This window comes from Ochotona princeps, chromosome X (genome assembly GCF_030435755.1).
Source record: "Ochotona princeps isolate mOchPri1 chromosome X, mOchPri1.hap1, whole genome shotgun sequence".
NCBI classification, from domain to species: domain Eukaryota; kingdom Metazoa; phylum Chordata; class Mammalia; order Lagomorpha; family Ochotonidae; genus Ochotona; species Ochotona princeps.
In genome coordinates, this window is record NC_080865.1 from 27,192,279 (window position 1) to 27,205,850 (window position 13,572).

At 48.1% G+C, this 13,572-nt stretch overlaps 1 protein-coding gene and 1 pseudogene across 4 annotated transcripts in view; one reads left to right on the top strand and one right to left on the bottom strand.

The window, feature by feature from the left end:
* The window catches only part of POLA1 (DNA polymerase alpha 1, catalytic subunit), a 297,480-nt gene extending 293,761 nt beyond the window's left edge, over positions 1-3,719 (bottom strand). For all 4 annotated transcript variants that reach the window (XM_058659192.1, XM_058659191.1, XM_058659190.1 and 1 more), the window contains exon 1: positions 3,601-3,719. In XM_058659192.1, coding sequence (XP_058515175.1) covers positions 3,601-3,643 — 43 coding nt within the window. In that variant the 5' untranslated portion in view covers positions 3,644-3,719. The remainder of the gene's footprint in view (positions 1-3,600) is intronic.
* A 1,559-nt stretch (positions 3,720-5,278) lies between these two features.
* LOC101516667 (large ribosomal subunit protein P2-like) lies at positions 5,279-5,649 on the top strand (annotated as a pseudogene).
* Positions 5,650-13,572: the final 7,923 nt, after the last annotated feature.

A 13,572-nucleotide genomic window follows, 5' to 3' on the forward strand; every position in this document is an offset into this window, starting at 1 on the left:
ACTTGAAAACAGATGTACCTTTCAGGCAACACTGTTCTACTACACAGGGTTTGAGGTACAAATACAAAGAGAGGGGCGTACCATCAAGCAAAAGAACTGGAGGCTACTGTCATACAGTAAACACCCTGCCACCAACGAGGTAAGAACACAGCACTGAACAGAGTAGCAAGCCCAAATAGCGCCTGAGAAATCAGGGACAGCTTCACAGCGGACAGTTCATCAGAAAACAGTGTGAGAAGCAGAGAAGTGGGATGAGCCAAACTACAAAGGGATGAAAATGTACTCAGAAACTCAGTGTGGAAGGTAAACTCAACCTGAGAACATACAGAGAGTAGAACTGGGAGTTTTCCACAGAAAAGGCAGCAAATCCTAACTTTAGCACTTACTGGGCAATATGAGCTCATTAGTTAAACAAGTAAGGGGCCAAGGGCCTTGCCCTTGTAAACTGGCAACAGTGGAAACTGCTGGTACTGTAAAATTCTCCCTTTCTAACCCTTCACATCCTACCACTGAAGCTGAAAAAGCTGACACTTCTTCCCAGCTACCCTTGCAAGGGCTTATAAAATCAGTCCCGCCAAAGCAGAATACCTGCTCCAAACTCTGAATCAGAAACTTGGGGCAGGCATCTGGTGCAGCGGGTCAGATGCTGCCTGACAGCGCCTCACCCCATATCAGGGGCTCAGGCTCAGCAGTTTCAGCTGTGCTTAGGGGTTCCAGGTTCCGGCTAATGCACACCTTGTAAGGCTGTGGATGATGGCTCAAGTACTTCAATGCCTGTCACCCATACGGGAGACTAGGATTAAGTTCTCAGCTGCCGGCTTTGGCCTGGCCAGCCTCTGGTTGTTATAAGAATTTGGGGAGTAAACCAACAGGAGATCTTTGTTCCCCCTGCCTTTCAAATAAAGTAGGTAAATATATGTGGAAGCCCACATTTGTTTAGAACAATCATCAGAAGCTAGTATCACAATGTGGGGTGGGCTTCAGGGAAAGTCTGCTGCTTGCAACAGCTGCAAAAGGACTGAGACCCTTAGCCAACAGTGCCAGCGACGTCCTAATGTAGAAGCTATAGCATTAAGCACTGGAGAACAGTTGGCAATGATCTCCTAACTGGCCCAGTTTTGTGGCAGCACTTAACTCCTTCCCAGCTAAGCATCCCTGGGATGGGAATGGATTTCCAGGCCTCCAGAAGTTTCTGTGAATAACATAATATTCTTCTCATAAATGCCTTTTCTGCTTAAATCAGCTGGAGTTGGTTCCTACAGCTTATGACACTTGCGTCTAGGAAGCACATAGTATTTGTCAAATGAACAATGAACCCTGGTATCCACCTTTTTGTCATTAAGCATCCCTGATGTCTTCTCATACATACACAGCAGCTAGTATGACCTAGCTTTTGACCTACAGACATTCCACTGTCATTGCCAAAGTGTTCTACTTTCTAATATTTAAGCGGGAAAAAGCCAATGTAGGTATACGGCACAGCAGTTAAGAATGTCACTCGGGGGCCCGATGTGAGAGTCTAGTACCTAAATCTTCATCTTGCATGCACCGGGATCCCATATGGATGCCAGTTCATATCCCACTGCTCCACTTCCCATCCAGCTCCCTGTTTGTGGCCTGGGAAAGCAGTACAGGATGACTGAAAGCCTTGGGACCCTGCACCCGCGTGGAAGACACAGAAGAAGCTCCTGGCTCCTGGCTTCGCATCAGCTCAGCTCCAGCCATTGTGGTCACTTGGGGAATGAACCAGCAGACAGAAGATTTTTCTGTCTCTCCTCTCTGTAAATCTGATTTTCCAATAAAAATAAGTAACAAATTTTGGAGGATGTGCACAAACTTTATTGCAGCTGTGCAATCACACTTTGAGGATTGCAGAATTCCAGGAACAAAAAGATACATTTTTAAAGAAAGAAAGTCACTCGAGACACTCACATCAGAGTGCCTAAATTCAATCCCTTGATCTGCTTCTGAGTCCAGCTTCCTGCTAAGCACAACTCAGGAAGCAGCAGTTCAACACTCAACACTTGGGTCCTTGCCAGGCACGGGGGAGTTCCCAGCCCTGGCCAGGCCAGCTCCCACCGCCATTTGGGAGGGAGTGAACTAGCACATGGATGCCCTTCATCTTCCTGTCTCTGTCTCTCCCCTTTCATATAAAATGAAAACAAATGATACAGCAAAAAATCACCTGAGGTTTTTTTTGGGGGGGGGGCGGGGGTGGAGGAATATTTTGAATGATTCACATAAATATCTAAGCCCTGAAAAAAAGGGTAAGCATAGGAAAATCCAGTTACACAGTTAGACAAGTTTCAAAATGTTTCAAAATCACCATCTGGACTAACTCCATCCTCCCCAAGTGAGATACTAGCCCAGAGCAATGTTTCAGGTAAAAATCTTTCAGTCTCCTCTAAAGGAAAAATTCCAGTCACAAGTTCCCAGAACAACTTAATCAACACCAGAACTTAAGAGAGGTATCAAGATTGCAGTCTCCCCCAGTGAGTACTTTCCTGATGCTCATGGATAACGGACAGTTTTTAGGGTGAAAAGGGGCTTAGTGGCAAATCACGGATAAAAGGCCGCTCACATCCTCGCATCTGTATTCCACATCCCATTTGTAATCCTGACTAGTCGACTCTACAAAATAAGTGGTCTTTAAAAACCAAAGACTCGGAGAACAAATTGAAATTTGATTCCCAACTAGGTGAATGCAAAGGAAGCTGATTAGGATGAGTGACAGGAGATGTGATGGTTGAGCAAGACAGCGAAGCATCTGATTTTAAGTTAGAAGTTCACTCAAGTCACACTTTAGTTGAACGCCATGCAAAAATCAGAAATCAGAAATCAGACAAAGCAATTTGCAGTTCAGTATTCTATTTTTGGAAATAAAAAGATTACCGCTGACAGAGGACATCAAAAATGCTTAACTGCATTTTTTAAGAAACTACCCCAAGATGATTATATTCAAACAGTATTTCTATGCAGCACCTAAGAGCGTTCCATAGAAGACTTGGAAAGAAAAACTCTTAACACATAAAGTAGAAACCCATTACCCAAAAAGACAAAATGCTCTGGCATCAGATGACAGCGCTGGCAGCTTGCTTTTCTGCTCCCTTCCAACCTAGACCAATTCTTCTCAGAGTTTCTACAAACACAAGGAGCCTACCTGTTCTGCCCTAGCCTCCAAGCGGATGGACACTGCAGGTGGGAGCTGTGAAACACTTTGCACAGAGACAGTGCTCCACCCAGAGCACTCCATCAAGTTGTGCCAGCACGTGGGGACGCCCCATCAGAACAAATACGAGTAAAATGAACTGCAAGCAAGTGTGGCAATCAGTGGCAGAGCCGAGGCAGTTTCCCAAGCAAAAAAACCCTACAAGGAGCCGCTCGGATTTGCTGAGACTTAACAGCCCTGCGAGAAAATCCCGAAAGACACGAAAGGGCTCCGGCCCTGGACGCCCAAAATCAACACCCAAACACACCCGGGGGCAGCGCGTGAGAGCGCGCCTCCCTGGGGCAGAAAGCAAGCAGAGACCACCCACAATCCGCAATGTCACGGCGCCCACATTCCCAACCAAGTGTCCCGCGTACAGAGCTGTCCCTCACCGCTCGCCCCCAGGTCGGAGTCGTCCCCGTGCACGGGCGCCATGGTCCCGAAGCCGCTCGATTCCGCGCCAACCAGCCCGAAACTGACTGGAGCGGGGGCCGAGATAGGCGCGAGCCTGAAAGCCAATCAGCGCCTTGGAAGCCGGTGGACTTCCGCCCGGAAGGACCCTGACGTGCGGTGCGCGCCGCGCCGCGCCCCGCCCCCGGGCTTCCCGCGGGCGCGCGTTAGGCGCCCTGTGATGACCCCGCAGGGAAAAAGCTGAAGGGAAGCTGGCCGAGAGCGGGAGAGCTGAGCAGGCGGGCGCGGGAAGGCCCCGCCTGCAGGCTGCGCAGGCGCAACGCTGCGAGAAAAACATTTGGGCACCTGGAACTTAGGGCTCTCTGGTTCGGAGAAATGATCTTACGGGGGCAAAAAAGCGCGGGCTGGCAGGAGGGTGGGTGTGGTGGATTTTTTTTTCCCCCGAGCCTGGAAAAGCAACTGCCTCCTGCTGTGCACTAATACTTTTGCCTGATAACTTTATTCTCAGTGTGTGTGAACGAAACATCTCTGTGATTTATAAGTGTGAGTATGTCTTCACTTAAAGGTATATGCACCATTTTAACCAAATAACCAAGCATTTGGTCAAGCCAGTAATTTGACCTCATATGCCTTCTGATTTGAGGTACTGGAAGAGAGATTGACGTCACCTATGTAGTCTTCTTGTCAAAATATCTAACTGGACTTTAGCCGGAAGGAAACGACCACACATATTCAAAGTGTAGGGCGACTTACAAAACATCTGGCCTAGACTCCCCCAGAATCTCAGTTCTATCAAAGAGAAAAGACCAGTAAGTTCTTGCTTATGGTACCGTGCATGCAATGTATGCATCTTATTTTATTTTTTTTTCCTAAATGATTGTAACATGTTTTCATTAGGTGATGCCTGCCACACAATTATGTTTTTTTCTACATTTTTGGCCACATGCTTGTTGACCCATTCTTCACATAACAATTTTCTGATACTTTGTCCATACAGCATATAATAATTCACTTCGTCCTCTAACAGGATGGGACCACTTTTTACAACTTTATTTTAGGAGCTGGCATTGGTAGCTGAGCTAGTCAAGCCATTGGCTGCAGTGCCAGCATCCCATGTAGGCTCGCTGAGTCCTGTGTCTCTCACTCTCTGTAACTCTCGTTTTCAAATAAATAAATAGCATGTGAGGCTGATCTGGCTGCAACATCTGCTACTCCAGTAATCGCCTCCAAACAAGGTATCAAATAAGTAAACTTTTTTTTTTAATACACTAAAATTCATTCATATTAAGTAGGAAGGCAGAGAGGCAGCGATCAGCCATGTTGTTTACTCCCCAAAGGGCTGCAAAAATAAGGGCTCTCCAGGTCGAAGCCAGGAGCTGGGGAACTGTGCTCTCCCAGACTGGGAGTGGGGATGCCACCACCTGCTCTGTGTGTCAGTGGAAAGCTAGAACTGAAAGCAGAGCCAATGCCAAACCCAGGCATCTGATATGGGATGTGGGCATCTAAGTGGCATCTTAACTGCTACTCTAAATATGTGCCCTGCTATTTCTTTCTTCATTTCTCAATATTGAGAATTTTTTCTTTCAACGTCATAATTCATTTAATACCATGTTTCGGATGTGAGCATGGCAGCTTCAAAAGTTAATAGAAGGACGAGCGGGGAGGCCCCGGACATGTGCTACGTCACCTCCTACCTGCTGGCCGCCCTTGGGGGCAACGTGTCGCCCAGCGCCAAGGACATCAGGAAGATCCTGGATAGTGTGGGCATCGAGGCGGACGACGAGAGGCTCAACAAGGTCATCAGTGAGCTCAATGGCAAGAACATTGAGGATGTGATCGCCCAGGGCATTGGCAAGCTGGCCAGTGTGCCGGCTGGGGGGCTGTGGCCGTGTCTGCTGCCCCGGGATCCGCGGCCCCTGCTGCCGGTGCGGCCCCTGCAGCAGCGGAAGAGAAGAAGGAGGAGAAGGAAGAGTCAGAGGAGTCGGATGACGACATGGGGTTCGGCCTGTTTGACTAGATCCTGCGTCCCCCCAATAAAGCCTTTTATGTTAAAAAAAAAAGTTAATAGAAAACCCACATCATCTCTATTCCAATTTTCTAACTTCTTAAGCCCCCTCGTGTAAGGTGCAGTAGTAAGTTCAGATGGTAACTTATTCATCATTGATAGAGTGTTAGTACATGCTTATGCCAACACATCCCTTTAAAAATTTTTGGAACTTTTATTAGCATGCTTAGCCTTAAGAAGGGAAGAACCATTTTGGCCAGGCATCCATAATAACTGAATCATTTCCTTAATAATTTAATATATCTGATCAGTTATCACATACCAGCTTATAATCGCAAGCACTTCGAATCTTTTTTCCATCCCTTTAAAACTAATATGTTGAAACTCAAACACCAATGTGGTGCTACTAGGAGACATTAGGAGTTTAGGGAGATAATTAGGCCATGGGGGTGCTCATGAGCAGGCTCAGACCCTAATGAAAAAGGCCCCAGAAAACTGCCTTACGCCAGCTACTGTAGGTGGATACTGAGGAGGTACCATCTATAGGCCACACATCAAAGCCACTGATAAATTAATGTTGGATTCCCTGGTCTCCAGAACTTTGAAAAATAAAGTTCTGGTTTATATATAATATTTTGTTATGCCAGCCAGGACAGACTCAGACAATCACTGTCACAGTTGGAGAGGGGGGCAGGACTTGTAAGACAATTTAGTATCACAATGTGACTTCTTCCCTGTACACTCGTATCACAACTCCAGGCCAATCTGCACAGCAGAGCACACATTCCTGAAGCGCTGCATACACCAGGAGGCTGCCAATAAGTTAAATCCGTGGGAAAGTGCCTTCAGCCCGCAGGAATAAATGACACTATGCCTAGCCACTGGTAAGCATCAACTCAACCTCACTAGAGCAGAACCCCAAAATTCCTATGTCATTCCACCACCACTAGGTGGGAAGGGAACTATGCAGAGGGACAGTTGGCAAGTCTCAACAGCTGACTGTTACATATTCAGGAGCTTTTTCATCTATACATTAAACTATCAGGAGAGTGAAATCAGCCATGGTGAGGCTATTTACATCGTGGAAATTGGCAAGTGATACAAATCAGAGCTTTCCCTTATTTCTTTTTCTTTTTTTTCTTCTTTACAGAAAAAAGCAGCTTGCCAGAAAATGGCCAAAGTCATAGTAGTCATCACTGATTGAAGCTATTTTTTTTTTTTTTTACAAAAACATAAGACCACTGTGAGAGTACCTCTCAGAGACTTGGAAATGAGAAGCCCTGAGATTAAGTTTCATCAGCTTCACTGTAAATCTAGCTCTGTCATCTAATCATGCACAAAAATCACAGTTTGTCCTTAACTCACTCTCTCCTGTCTGGAACCATTTGCAGGGTAAAGTGACTTTTTTTTTCCATTACTATAAAGAAAAACAAACTGAAGCTAACTTGAGATACTATTTTCACCCTTTTTAAAATGTTGTTTAAGTAGACTGCGGCCTGTTAATTGACTCCCCAAATGCCTGTGATGGCCTCTGCTGGGCTGAAGCCAGGTATCAGATATGCAATCCACACTCACTCTGCAAGCAACAGGGTCCAAGTACTGCAGTCATCCCCAGCACCTTCCATGGTCAACATGAGCTGGAAGCCGCAGCTGTGCTGCACGGACAGCACAACCAGCATCCAAAGGTCTAGGCCAAATGCCTAGACCTCTTTTGCTACCTTTTTCTATATCTGAATTTCTCAATATAACTCTATCCAATACTGATACGCTTGTGATGGTAAAGGACCATTTATATATTGCAGAAGGCAGCATAATTTGGTTCAATTCTTTTGAAAAATATTGCAATAATATGACAAGGACCATAAACATACTTGTATCTTTCAAGTCATTAGAAAGTAACAAATTTTTTTAAAAAGAAAAATTGGTATATCTGGGCCCGGCATGCTAGCCTAGCAGCTAAATCCTCATTTTGCATCCACCGATATCCCATATGGGCATCAGTTCGTGTCCCATCTGCTCCACTTCCTATACAACTCCCTACTCATGGCCTGGGAAAGCAGTGAAGGATGGCTCAAAGCCTTAGTACCCTGCACCTGCAAGGGAGACCAGGGAGAGGCTCCTGGATCCGGGCTTCGGATCAGCTCAGCTTGGGGAGTGAACCAGAAGACAGAAGATCTTTCTGTCTCTCCTTCTCTCTGTTAATATGCCTTTCCAATGAAATAAATCTTTTTTAAAAAACAAAGTAACTTGGGACATCTGAAAGGGGTTCTTTTCCACTCTTCCATATTTGCTCTTTCTTCCTGAAACATAAATGTGATGGCTGAAGCCACAGCAGCCAAGCTGGAGCATGAGATTGCTGTGAAAATGGAAGGCACACACTGGCAGAGTGGAACGGATAAGAGGCCTAGCCCTAATGGTTATGAAGCCACCAGACCATCCCTGGCCTGTCTGCTTCTAGACTCCCCCTATATGAAAGAGAAATAAAAACAGATCATATTTAAAGCCATTTGCATTTTAAATTGCCTATTGCATTTAAGCAAACTCAACTATATAAAATGTATTTATTTATGAAGAAACTGAAAGTAAGTAAGTAGCACAAGAGAGCGCCAGTCTGATTTCTGTAGCCCCAGAGCTAATGCTTTTCTCCATGATGCAACTGTCTTGAATAAAGGGTGTTTATCTCAAGTCAGTAACAGTAACAATTAAGGCCCAGGCTTCTTTTTCTTCTTCTTCTTCTTTTTTCTCCACATTCATTCTCTCTCTCTCTCTCTCTTTCTCTCTCTCTCTCTCTCTCTCTTTCTCTTTTCTGTATCTGGGGGAAGGAGGTAGAGAAAGTGATAAGCCCCACCCATTCTCCCACCCATCCCAAGGTCCCGATGCTCCAAGGGCACTGCTCAAGTGGTTTTGATAGTTCAACAGTTCTGAATTGCTGCCAATTTTGCCATTCCAAGCACAATGACATCTCTCCAGAATCCACTGGCTGACATAGTCTGTCTTATTTTTCTAAAGGAAAATTGAACAGCCAACAAGATTATATTCTGGCATGGTTGACAGATGTAGTTTTCATTGCAACTGAATAAATTTGCTTTCTGATCTCAATATTGATCTGGGTTTATTAGTGTGAGGCCCTTGAGCTTGATGATCTTTTGGACACATTATCAAAATCAGCTTTGGACATACTATCAAAATCAGCTTTGTGACCTTCCAAAAATCCTGAGCCCAATCAGGCAATGCCATTTAATATGCAGAGAGCAGGCTGCCTGCTGGATGAGACTCAGCATGCAGTGACACTGGCTCGTGTGCTCTCAATGTTCCATTGCATTCCAGGTGGTAGGGGAATTAGGAAACTCCCCTGAGCAGCTGGCAGTACCAAGCTCAAGCCGTTTCCTTCTCCCCCTAAGATGCCAACCCCCTTTGTTGCTCTACCAGGGGACTGAAAAAAGTTCATGGAAAGTGAAATTTAAAACGTATTTTGGTGCAAAAATTTTTTGAAAGCCATGCATAATTTTTCATATGTATTTTCTATACATTAGAATCTTAGTTTCTTTCTTTCAAAGATGAAGAGACAGTGAGAGAGAGTGAGTAAGAGAGATAGAGAGAGAGTTCACATCCAATGGTTCAGTGCCCAAATGCCCACCACGGCAAGGATCTTCAAAGCCAGCAGTCAGGAATTCAGTCTAGGTCTCTCACATTGGTGGCAGGTACCCAATGATATGAATCACCACCGGAAACAGTAAGCTGGAATCGGGAGCTGTGCTGGGTGTGGACAGGGCACTCCAGTGTGGGACACAGACTTGCCAGCTAACCTCTTAACCACTAGGCCAAATGCCCACCTGCTCCACAAAATGATTTTTCATGTTTTAAATTTTATTTTTGATGATGCTCACATAGTTGACTAGGGTGGGAAGGGTCAAGGGTTAGGGGAAAGCAGATGAGACCATTGTATCCAAATTTTCCTTTTTTTTCTTCCTGCATCTAGGGGGAAGGGGGGAGAGAAGGGAAGAAGCTACACCCAGCCTCCCAACCACCTCAGTACCCAGGATGGGTCCCCAGATGTCATCCCAGGGTCTGCGATGTGAAGTATGCTCCAAGGATTCTGCTCAAGTGGTTTAAATATTCAATAGTTCTGAAATGCTATTTATCTCACTGATCCAAGGATGAGGAAATCCTTCCAAGGTTCATTGACTGACATAGTCCACCTTAGATTCTCTGTTTGCTCAGATATTTGCTGTCAACACTTGGCTGGGGGTAGTTGACCAATTTGTTCTGCCCTCCTTCTTTTATGGTACCAGATGTCCTCTGCAGGCTCCAGTGGACTGCCATATCCTCCATGTGCAGCTGGGCATGCCGCCCACTGTCTGTCTTAGCTACTGAGGAGTCCCAGCTCTGACACATGCGCTCCACAGTCAGAACACAGATCCTAAAACAACCTCATCTGAAGTGATCCCAGACCTGACTCTTGTGTGTGCTTACCAATACAGGCTCTAGCTCTGTCTTCGGGCCCCCCTTTCAGCCTAGAAACACACACTGGTAGTTTCAATTCCTGGGTCAGTTTTGTGTCCAGCCCCATCTCTTACATAAATCAATGGACGCTGTGGCCCAGCCCAGCCCTGTCCACCACACACTCGGCCCCCATGTACAGCAGCGGGAGCTGCAGCCTAGTCGGAGCAACCCCCAATAACCCCACTAGGCCTGCCCCCAGCCCTGGTTCCTGTGCCTGCCAGTATGTACAGCAGACTGGTCCAGACTGTCCCACTTCCCATTCAGCTTTCATACACATCAATGGGCGTTGGAGCCTAGCTCACCCCAACCAACCCCACTATCCAGCCCACACTGATGCTGGTGGGTGCCATCACCTGCCTAGCCAGGCCTGCCTCCAGCCATGATTCTCATGTCCACCAGTAGGAGTTGCAACCAATCAGAGAAGCACCCACAGTTTTCCTACTGGGCCTACTCCCAATCCCAGATCCTGCACTATCCAGGTGGTTCTGAGGTCTAGCTTGACAGGATTTGCCCACAGCCCTGACACTTGCCAGCTGATGCTACAGCAAAGTCTGACCAGCCTGCATTTAACTTTGGCCTATGCATGTACCAGTGGGTACAGTTGATTAGCCCAGCCTGGCTCTCTCCCGTAAGCCAGCTCACATGCAGGCCAACATGTGTTGTAACCCTGCCTGGCCTAGTCTGCCCCCATTCTAGTTCTCACACTCACCAACAGCAGCAGTGGCCCAACAGGGGAGCCCCCCACTCTACTGGGCTCACTCTACTGGGCTCACACCCCCCATCTTCGAATTTATGTGTGCTGGTGGGTGCTACAGCTCATTCTGGCTTGGCCTGCCTCACCTTGGCATTTGCTGCCAGGTGCTGTAGCCTGGCCCCACCCAGCCCAGCCTGCCCCCAGTTCCAGCTCATACTGGTGGGTATTGCAGCCTTGCCCTGCCCAGCCCAGCCCAGTGAGCCCTTAGTCCCGGCCCTAATATGAACTGGTTGGTGTTGCTGCCTGACCCAGCCTGTACTGCACCTCATCCTGGTTCTCACATCTACCAGTGGTTATTAAGAACAGCCCAGCCTGGCATGCCCCCAGACCTGATCCACATACATGCCAGTGGGTACCGTAACCTGACTTGGTCTGGGTTTCTCCCAGCCTTGGTTCCTGCACTCACCTGCAGGGACTGCATCCTGGCAGAGGAGTTCTTCAAGCTCCTCTATCAGGTCTCCTCCCAGTGGCAGATCTCACGTACTGGTGGGTCCTTGGCCTAGGCTGACTTAATCCACCTCTTGTCCTGGCAGGAATAGTGGCCTTGCCCAACCAGCCTGCATCCATTCTACTTCTTACTGTTGGGTGCTACAGCCCAGCCACACCTGGTCCACGCCCAGACCCAGCTTTCTCGCATGATTCAGCAGGGGCACAGACTTAGCCCAGCCTGTCCTACACCCTCGTTGGCTCTCATGAGCACCAGCAGGTGCTGGATGTTAGCCCAGTCTGTCACATCTTAGACCCAGTCCACACACATGTCGAGGGACACTGCAATCATGTCCAGTCCAGACTGCCACTCCCATTCTGGTCTTTGCACTCACTAGAGAAAACCACAACCCTGTCAGGGCATTTCCTTAGCTCCCCAACCACAGGCCTATTCCTAGCCACAGATCTTTTGTGTGACAGTGGTTGCTCTGACCCAGCCTGGCAAAGCCCATCCCCTGTCTCGGCCTGTGCCATCAGACGCTGCACAGGCCCCACCTCCAGTTGCAACTTTTGCTGGCATGTGCTTACAGCCTAGCCCTGCCCAGTCTGTTCCCGTCCTTGGCTCATGCAAAGCAGTAGGGATGATAGCCTAGACCAGCTTGACCTGCACTCCAGCCTGGCTCCTGCATATGCCAGTGGGCCAAGGTTGGCTCAGCCTTGCCTGGTCTGTCCCCTTTCAGAATCAACCCACACACTCGCCAACAGGTGGAGCTACCTTGTAGGGCCTGACCAACTCCCAGGCCTGAACCACATGTTCACCAGTGGAAGCTACTGTTCACCAAGGGAATTTCCCCAAGTTCCCCAAACAGGCCCACTCCCAGATCCAGGTCTCACATGTGCTAGGCCCTTACCTAGCATAGTCTGCCCCTCTATTTCAGCTTCTGTATGAGCCGGTGGATATTGTGGTCCAGCCCACATCACACCCTATTCTTAGGTGCACCTGTGAGTCCTGTAGCCTGGGCCAGCCTGGCCTGCTCCCAACTCCAGTACCCATGAGTGTCAGAGGGTTGCATGATCATGCCTAGCTCAGCCCTTCACTACCCCCAGCTCTTGGGCAAACTAGTGGAAATTGCAGTTCCACAGGGGTAGGCCTACATAGTCCCTACAGGATCTGCCCCCAGACCTGGTTCTCTTGCATGCTGGTTGGTGTCATGGTCCAGCCTAATGTGACCCATCCCCTGTTCCAGTACTCACTGGCGGGTACTGTGATCTAGTCCTGCCAAGCAGATCCTTGGCCCTGGCTTTAGTGTGCATCAGTGATTGGTGGTCAGCCATGGTCCATGCTAACTTGTCCAGCTCAGGTCTTCACATGATCTGGTGCATTGATCTGACCCATAATGGTCCTCCAGTCTCTCCCCTCCAAACTCCTCCCCCTCCTATCCCAGCCCCTCACTTACCTGCAAGTACAGTAGCCTTGTCATTGGGAGTCCCTCAGAAGTCATTGAGAAATATACTGCAATATACTCCTCCCCCACAGGCCCCCCTGCCCCTTTCCCTGATTTATGCCCAGTCCCTGTATCCGGGAGCACATGGATTGCCTAGCCTAAACTTCTGGCTCATGGAAAGTGTGCTGGCCTGCAAATGTATCCCCACCCACACACACCCAAGATCTAGGCCCATTCAAAGTTCCCAAGCCCAATTCACCTGCCCACCAGGCCAGCATGATAACCTGGGGCTCGCTCCTCCCCACACCCCATCCCATCCAGGATTCGCTCTGCCTGCCTGGACATTAACCCCCAGATTCCCCCCACACACATACACACAGCCCAGCACCATCCCCCTGATTCCCTGCCAGCCTGCACATTCAGGCCCCCATGGGCTGGCTGTTCCTGGCCGCTGCCACCAGAGTGGGAATCTCCATGGACTTTTTGAAGACCCTTTGTATTCACCTATAAACAAGCATAATGGCAGTGGAGCAGGAGCCCTCTTCTGGAACATGTCACTGCTCTTAGGCAAAGCACCCCTCTCCGGATAGTATCTGCCATGCTGTGCCTATGAGGCATTTGTGCCCACCAGGTGTGAGTGCTAAGTGAGCCTCAGGAGTCACTGAGTCAGCATGCAATGCAAAAGAGAGTTTGGCTGGACTGTAGACTCTACATCTCTTCTAAAGAAAATATAAATGATATCCTGAAAGTCATGCATCTGGGAGATAACAGTAAAGGCATCTGACATTGTCCAAGGGAAAGAGACACTGGGGAGAAAAGC